This window comes from Camelus dromedarius, chromosome 3 (genome assembly GCF_036321535.1).
Source record: "Camelus dromedarius isolate mCamDro1 chromosome 3, mCamDro1.pat, whole genome shotgun sequence".
NCBI lineage: Eukaryota > Metazoa > Chordata > Mammalia > Artiodactyla > Camelidae > Camelus > Camelus dromedarius.
The window spans coordinates 114,321,582-114,329,967 of record NC_087438.1 but is presented as its reverse complement, the minus strand read 5'-3'; the positions used below and the strand labels follow the sequence as shown (position 1 = coordinate 114,329,967).

The following is an 8,386-nucleotide window of genomic DNA, read 5'->3' as shown; positions in this document are numbered from 1 at the left end:
ATTGATACATATATATATTCCTTCTCATATTCTCTTCCATTATAGACCATTACAAGTTATTGAATATAGTTCCCTGTGTTATACAGTAGGACCTTATTGTTTATCTATTTTATATATAGTGGTGTGTATCTGCAAGTCCCAAACTCCCAATTTATCCCTGCCCACCTCCTCTCCCCTCTGGTAACTGTAAGTTTGTTCTCTATGTCTGTGAGTCTGTCTATGTTTCATAAAGAAGTTCATTTGTGTCATGTTTTTTAGATTCCACGTATAAGTGATATCATATGCTATTTTTCTTTCTCTGTCTGAATTACTTCACTTAGTATGATAAACTCTAGATCCATCCATGTTGCTGCAAATAGCATTATTTCATTCTTTTTTATGGCTGAGTAGTATTCCATTTTATATATGTACCACATCTTCTTTATCCATTCACCTGCTGTAGACATTTAGGTTGTTTCCATGTCTTGGCTATTGTAAATAGTGCTGCTATGAATGTGTATTGGGGTCCTTTTGAATTAGAGTTCCCTCTGCAAATATACCCAGGAGTGGGATTGCTGGATCATATGGTAAATCTGTGTTTAGTTTTTTAAGGAACCTCCATACTGTCCTCCATAGTGGCTGCACTCCCATCAACAGTGTAGGAGGGTTCTCTTTTCTCCACAACCTCACCAACATTTGTCTTTTTTGTGATGGCCATTCTAACATACATGAGGAGATATTGTAGTTTTGATTTGCATTTCCCTAATAATTAGTGACTTTGAACATCCTTTCATGTACCTGTTGTCCTTTCATATATCTTCTTTGAAAATGTTCAGATTATTTGCCCTTTTTGATTGGATTATTTGAAGTTTTTTTGCTTGGTTGTTTGGGTTTTATTTTTTGGCTATTGAGTTGTATGGGTTCTTTATAGACTTTGGGTATTAATTTTTATCAGATACAGGATTTGCAAATATTTTCTCCCATTCTGTAGGCTGCCTTTTCATTTTGTCAATCATTTCTTTTGCTATGCAGAAGTTTTTTGGTTTTATGTGGTCCCACTTGTTTATTTTTTATTTTGTTGTTTATGCTTTGGGGGTCATATTCAGAAAATCACTGACAAGACCTATGCCAAAGATTTTTTCCCCTATGTTTTCTTCTAGAGGTTTTATGGTTTCAGGTCTTACACTTAAGTCTCTAATCCATTTTGAGTTAACTTTTGTGAGTTGTGTAAGGAAGGGGCCTGGTGTCATTCTTTTACATGTGAGTATCGAGTTTTCCCAGCACCATTGATTGAGAGACTGCCTTTTCTCCATTGAGTATTCTTGGCTCTCCTGTCAAATATTAGTGGAACGTATATACTAGGTTTATTTCTGAGCTCTCCGTTCTGTTCCATTGATCCATTTGTCTGGTTAGATGCCAGTGCCACACTGTTTGACACATCTAGGTTTATAGTATAGTTTGAAATGGGAGTGTGATGCCTCTGACTTTGTCTTTCTCAGGGTGGCTTTGGCTATTTGGGAATCATTTGTGTCTCCATATAAATGCTTTTTCTACTTCTATAAAAATGCCATTGAACTATTAATAGGAATTGCATCGAATCTATAGATGGCTTCTGGTAGTATTGACATTTTAACAATATTAATTTTTAAAATCCGTTAACACCAAATACCCATTTATTTGTGTAGTCTATGATTTCTTTCATCAAAGTCTTACAGTTTTTAGAGTAGAAATCTTTCACTTCTTGGTTAAGTTTATTCCTAAGTATTTTATTGCTTGTAATGCTATTGTAAATGGTATCCTTTTCTTTGTTCAGATAATTCAATCTAATTTCATCTAACAGTTTTATGGTGGAGTTTTTAGGATTTTCTAGACATAAAATTATGTCATCTGCAAATAAAGATAATTTTACTTCTTCCTTTCCAACTCTGATGCCTTTTACATATTTTTCTTGTCTGATTTCTCTGGCTATGACTTTCAGTATTACGAGTAGTAGGAGTGCACCCTTGTCATATGCCTGATCTTACAGGAAAAGCTGTCAACCTTTCACCATTGAGTATGATGTTAGCTGTGGGCTTGTCATATATGGCCATCATTATGTTGAGGTACTTCCTTCTATACCTAATTTGTTAAGATTTTTTGGTCATGAATGATGTTGAATTTTGCCGAATGCTTTTCTGTGTCTATTGAGATGGTCATATGATTTTTATTATATCATTTTATTAATGTGATACATCACATCGATTGATTTGCACATGTGGGGCTACCACTCCAGGGATAAATTCCACTTGTTCATGGTGCATGGTTCTTTTAATGTGCTGGGGAATTTGTTTTACTAGCGTTTTATTGAGAATTTTTACACCTATGTATATCAAGAATATCGATCTGCAGCTTTCATTTCTGGAAGTGACCTTATCTGGCTTTGGTATCAGGATATCGCTAGCCTCATAAAATTAGTATGAGAGTGTTCCTTCTTTTTAGATTTTTTGGAAGAGTTTGAGAAGGTTTGGCATTATTTCTTACTTAAATGTTTGGTAAAATTCACCAGTGAAGCCATCTGGTCCTGGGCTTCTCTTCACTGGCAGATTTAATTACTGATTCAATATCCTTACCAGTAATTGGTCTATTTTGGTTTTCTGTTTCTTCCTGATTCAGTCTTGATAGCTTGTATATTTCTAAGAATATTTTAATTTCTTATAGGTTGTCCAGCTTGTAGCATGTAGTTGATTATAGTGGCAAGGGCTAGTTTTAAGCATTCACTTTCTATATTCTTGCCTTCTAAGAGTTTACTAGAATTATCCAAGTCTGAAGAAATTAAGATGAAAATGTCCAAAAAAGGATGAGATTAAAGAAAGGCCAGTAAAATGTTAGAAAAATTATTAATACAGAATAAGATAAGCAGTTTTCTAAAATCAAAAATGACTTTTCATGTTAAGAAAAGGAAACTGTCCTACACTGTTGATGGGAATGTAAATTGGTGCAGCCACTATGGAGAACAGTGTGGAGGTTCCTTAAAAAACTAAAATTAGGCTTACCCTGTGATCCAGCAATCCCACTCATGAGCATATATCTGGAAAAAATAAAAATCCTAATTTGAAAAGATACATGCATCCCAATATTCATAGCAGCATTATTTATAATAGCCATGACATGGAAGCAACCTAAAAGCCCATCGACGGATGACTGGATAAAGAAGTGGTGGTATATTCATATAATGGAATACTACTCAGCCGTAAAAATAAAAGGAATGAAGTATTGCCATTTGCAGCAATATGGATGGACCTAGAGATTATCGTACTAAATGAAGTAAGTCAGACAAAGATAAATATCATATGTATCACTTACATGTGGAATCTAAAAAATGATACAAATAAACTCCTTTACAAAACAGAAATGGACTCAGGCATAGAAAACAAGCTTATGGTTACCAAAGGGAAAGGAGGGGGAGGGATAAATTAGGAATTTGGAATTAGCACATATACACTACTATATATAAAATAAACAGCAAGGACCTATTATATAACACAAGGAACTATATTCAATATCTTGTAATAAGCTATAATGGAAAAGAATCTGAAAAAGAATATCTATATTCTATTTTATATATAAAATATGTGTATTTTATATATAAATATATATAAGTTTTTCAGTTATCTATGTATAATTGAATCACTCTGCTGTGTACCTGAAACTAACGCAACACTGTAAATCAACTATATTTCAAAAAAATTTTTTTAATAAATTAAAATTAAAATTTTTTTAAAATCACTTTTCTCTGCCTCCTCTAGGTGACATTCTTTTTGATGTGTTGCTCCTTGCATTTCCAGGTGGGTGCTGGATGGACATGACAATGACACTATCCCAGATGGCTTCATTCTTTTGGGCTTTTCAGACAACCCCAGGCTGGAAATGGTCCTTTTTGTGGTTGTGTCTGTCTTTTACATGGTCACCCTAGTGGGCAATACCACCATCATACTCCTGTTCCACCTAGACCCCCACCTCCACACCCCCATGTACTTCTTCCTCACCAACCTCTCCATCTTGGACCTCTGCTTCACCACCAGCAGCATCCCCCAGATGCTGGTCAACCTCTGGGGCCCAGACAAGACCATCAGCTACCTGGGATGTGCGGTCCAGCTCTACATCTTCCTGGGACTGGCTGCTGCTGAGTGCGTGCTGCTCCTGGTCATGGCCTTCGACCGGTATGTGGCGGTGTGCCAACCCCTACACTATGCAGCCATCATGCACCCACACCTGTGTCACAAACTAGCATTCCTGGTCTGGGCAACTGGCATTTTTGGAACCTTGGTGCAGTCACCCACCACCATGAAGCTACCCTTCTGCCATCATCACCAGGTGGATGGCTTTGTCTGTGAGGTCCCTGCACTGATCCGCCTGGCCTGTGGGGACACGCACGTCAATGAGCTCCAGATCTCAGTGATTGGTGCTGTCTTCCTAATGGGGCCAATCCTGCTCATCCTCATCTCCTATGGCCACATTGCCAAGGCAGTGCTGGCCATCCAGTCCCTCGAGGGGAGGAGCAAGGCGTTCCGGACTTGTTCTTCCCACCTGGCCGTCGTCTTCCTCTACTACTGCAGTGCCACTGCTGTCTACATCCAGCCCCGAAGCCATTTTTCCCAGAAGCAAGGGAAGTTTCTGACTCTTTTCTACACTGTGGTGACCCCCACTCTCAATCCCCTCATCTACACCTTGAGGAACAAGGACATGAAGGAGGCTCTCCAGAAGCTATTTGGGAGAGACAGAAACAGAACATCCAGTGTGGAGTAACGGAATCAGCTCAGACTCAAGGAGAGGTCAGCTTTTGCCCAGTTCAGTTGCTCGCCGCATTAAAAATGTGATATTTCATGCATGGGGAGCTCTCAATTATCAACATTAATGCTAAAGGCCAGTAGCCTGGTTTGCCCAGACAGTACGTAGAGCAATCAAAAGTAAAACTGGATGCACCTCGTGGTGTTATTCTTAAATTTAAATGTAAGCGCAACATTGCTCTCATCAGGTTACCGGCAGGAAACAGACACCATTCCAGTTATTTTCGAAGAAAGGATTTATTACAAAGAATTATTAACTAGCTGTTGAAGGAGAGGAAAGCAAAAGGAAGTAGCTGCAACCCCTAGCACAGAGGGAACAGGAGCAAAGGACTGGAATTGTTAAAACTGATGGACTGGAATTGTTTAAACTGATATTCAAAGAAACAGCCCCAAGAGCACAAACTCTTAAACCTCCTACTTCGGAGATGGGGCATTGCTGGACGTGCTGATGTCATCACGGAGACACGGGTTCTGCTCGCCGCCTGTTGCAGAATCTTGATTCAGTTTGCTTCAACTGCTGCTCACCTAATCAGCTGACCCTGGCAGTGTGCAAAACAAAACAAAATAAAACAAAACAAAACAAAAAACAAAAAACACTGATAGGGTCAAATGAACAAGAACAGAAAACAAACAGGAAGAGCAAAGATTTCCTCTCCCAGCCCTAGCCTGCAGCCTATCTGCCCGTCTCACCCAATATGACTGGAGCCTAATAAGGAACCAGCAAGCAAAGCAGAAATACGGCATGCACGCTCCCAGGCCCAGCCTCACAGCAGAGCTGACTGATACAGCTGTGAGTTTGGAGCTGGAAGACACTGGCCTCATGACTGGCACATCTAACTCTTGACGCTACAAAAGGAATCCAAACTACAAAGCGCTAATTAAGAGAGAGGCACAACAGTGATCAGCTTATGGATTCTGATCAGTATAATCCCCTCATTTCATTTTCTGTTGCGAATGAACTCCGTGTCTGATCAGGACAATGACGAGCAGCAGATACATGAGTTCTATACATGAAATACCCCCAAAGAAAACAATAATCTCGGACGGTTACAACCTGGTGACCAAAGGCATTATGTGTCTGCTCTACCAGATTTATTTCAGATTAAACATTGTATGTTGAAATAAGTGTAGATACATACGAAACTATAAGAATAAAAAGCTCCATGAGTGCCTGCCCAGTGCCTGCCTTGGACTCCAGCTCAGTGTTCCACTGTTTGCAAAGCCTGAACTGCCCATTCAGGAATTAGGAAGGAGAATTTGAACCAAGGCTGGCCCTGTGGCCACAGCATCCCTGAGTCCGGCAGCCTGGTTTTCCTTGGCCATCTCCTGGGACCACTGTGGGAATGAAGGATAAGCAACAAAACCTGGAGGCCAAAGGGCTTAGGGCCTGCTCTTCTGCAACCTCTAGGTCTTGGGGGTCCGGGGAGGGTGTAAGCTCACAGCCCCCTCACCCAACACATCTAAAAGACTCAGAGGTGCAGGACCGGCAGGAGCTCTCCCGTCTTCCCACAGCTCAGCAGGGCTCCCTCCTAACCCCATGCCTGGTGGAGAAGGAGCAAGACTGGCTTGGAGTGGAAATGCTCCTCACCAAAGCACCCTCCCTGGAGGGTCACTGGAGAGCCCCCTGGGGAGAGACTCTTGAACACATGCCCACCACCACCACCACCACCCAGGAATCTGGGACACAGCCTCGGCTTGCTGCGTAAGCCCATCTCTTTGACCATCATGGTCGGGTAGAGAGACCTTCAGAGTCCTGTGGACATGAGGATGCAGAGGGTGTGGCTGCTGCCTCCTGGGCTGAGCCCGCCTCACAGGCAAGACCCTGGGAAGCACTGTCCTTCCTTGGGTCATGTGTGGCCACAGACTGCCCAGCCCTGACCTGCCAGGGTGAGGGGGACATGCTTGTCTTGGGTGACTGAGGGTCACATGGCAGCAAGGACCTCGGCCCTTGGAGCCTTCAAGCCTGGGACGTCCTCAGCTTTGCCTCAGCCCCTCTGAGCCTCGGCTGAGGGTCCTGTTGCTGCTCTCGACCCGAGCGATTCTCCCCACCCCTCAGAGCACAGGGTGCCCTTGGCCTTGGCCCTGCACAGCTCCCAGACATCCTAGGCTCCTTGATTCCACATGTGCCCCAGAGATGGTCCAGTGACTTGGTGCTGGGCTGAGGGGCAACAGCTTGATAGGGGCACACAGAACGGGAATCCCACTCAGGCTTGGCCACCAAGGGAGTAATGAACTAGCCATGTCCTGATTCTGGACAAGGTCCAGTCCATGGTTGGTTCTACACACAGAGGCCCTGTGGCTGCCAGGAACAAACTGCATAGAGATTACACATATGGGTAGGGGTCTGGGAGCCGGGATGGCTGTCTGGGGCCTGAGCGTCCCAGGCAGGCAGGTGCCACCCTCCACGCCCGCCTGGCAGGGGTCTACCTCTAGTCTGTGCCTGTCCTCCCTGCCCCCCGCAGAAAAAAGAAAAAGATCCCATGAACCCATTACTCAGTGCCCCCAACAGTAACATCTTGCGAAACTGTAGTGTAATATCACAACCAGTGTATTGACATTGACACACACAAGAGTATTTCCATCCCGAAAAGGATCCTCGAGTCGCCTTTTAAAGCCGCACCTTGTCCCCTCCCAGCACCATCACCCCTCTTAAATCCTGACATCAACCAATCTGTTGTGTTCCTGTAGTTTTATTAATTCAATAATTTTATACAAATGGAATTATATAGTAGATCACCTTTTAGGATTGGCTTTTTTCATTCAGTATAATTCTCTGACCAGTCATCTAGGATGTTGTATGTATCAATCTTTTATTCCTTTTTATTGCCAGTGCCCCGTGGTATTGATGTACCAGTTCATCTAGTTATTCACCCACTGAAGGACATCTAGGTTGTTTCCAGTGTGGGGTTATTGTGAAAAAAAAGCTGCTGTGAACATTCCTGAAAAAGCATCTGGGTGACTATTAGATTTGTGTTTCTCTGGGATAAATGCCCAAGCTGCAATTACTGAGTCCTATAGTAAACACATGTCTAATTTTGTAAGGAATTGCCGTATCCTCTCTAGAGTGGCTGTACCATTTATCATTCACACCAGCAACGGATGAGTGATCCAGTTTCTCTGCATCCTTGCAAACATTTGCTGTTGTTACCATTTTTGTTTTTAATATTACCCTTTCTGACAGATGTGCAATGATATCTCACTGATTTTTTTAATTGAAGTATAGTCAGTTTACAATGTTGTGTTAATTTCTGGTGTACAGCACAATGCTTCAGTCATACATGAATATACATATATTTGTTTTCATACTCTTTTTCACTGTAAGCTACTACATCCCTGTGCTATACAGTATAACCTTGTTTATCTATTTTATCTATACCAGTCAGTATCTGCAAATCTCGAACTCCCAGTTTATCCCTTCCCACCCCCCTCTCACTGTGATTTTAATTTGAATTTCCCTAATGGCTATTGATGATGACACATTTTCATCTTTCACCAGCGTATGTTCTTCAGTGTCGCTTGCCTTCTGCCTATTTTCTGATTGTTTTTGTTGTTGTTATTTTTGTTGCTGCTGTTGAGTTGGA

The 8,386-nt window shown here is 42.0% G+C and overlaps 2 protein-coding genes across 2 annotated transcripts in view; one reads left to right on the top strand and one right to left on the bottom strand.

The window, feature by feature from the left end:
* The first annotated feature begins 3,870 nt into the window (after positions 1-3,870).
* LOC105104218 (olfactory receptor 2H2) lies at positions 3,871-4,764 on the top strand. Its single transcript, XM_031442061.2, has one exon. The coding sequence runs from the start codon at positions 3,886-3,888 to the stop codon at positions 4,762-4,764; it is 879 nt and encodes a 292-aa protein (XP_031297921.2). The 5' UTR covers positions 3,871-3,885.
* A 363-nt stretch (positions 4,765-5,127) lies between these two features.
* Positions 5,128-8,386, bottom strand: part of NLRP3 (NLR family pyrin domain containing 3) — a 42,321-nt gene continuing 39,062 nt past the window's right edge. The window contains exon 10 of the mRNA XM_010997884.3: positions 5,128-5,344. Coding sequence (XP_010996186.2) covers positions 5,335-5,344 — 10 coding nt within the window. The 3' untranslated portion in view covers positions 5,128-5,334. The remainder of the gene's footprint in view (positions 5,345-8,386) is intronic.

Coding starts and splice junctions, on each gene's coding strand:
- LOC105104218 (XM_031442061.2), top strand. CDS start 3,886: ATGGTCCTTTTTGTGGTTGTGTCTGTCTTTTACATGGTCACCCTAGTG.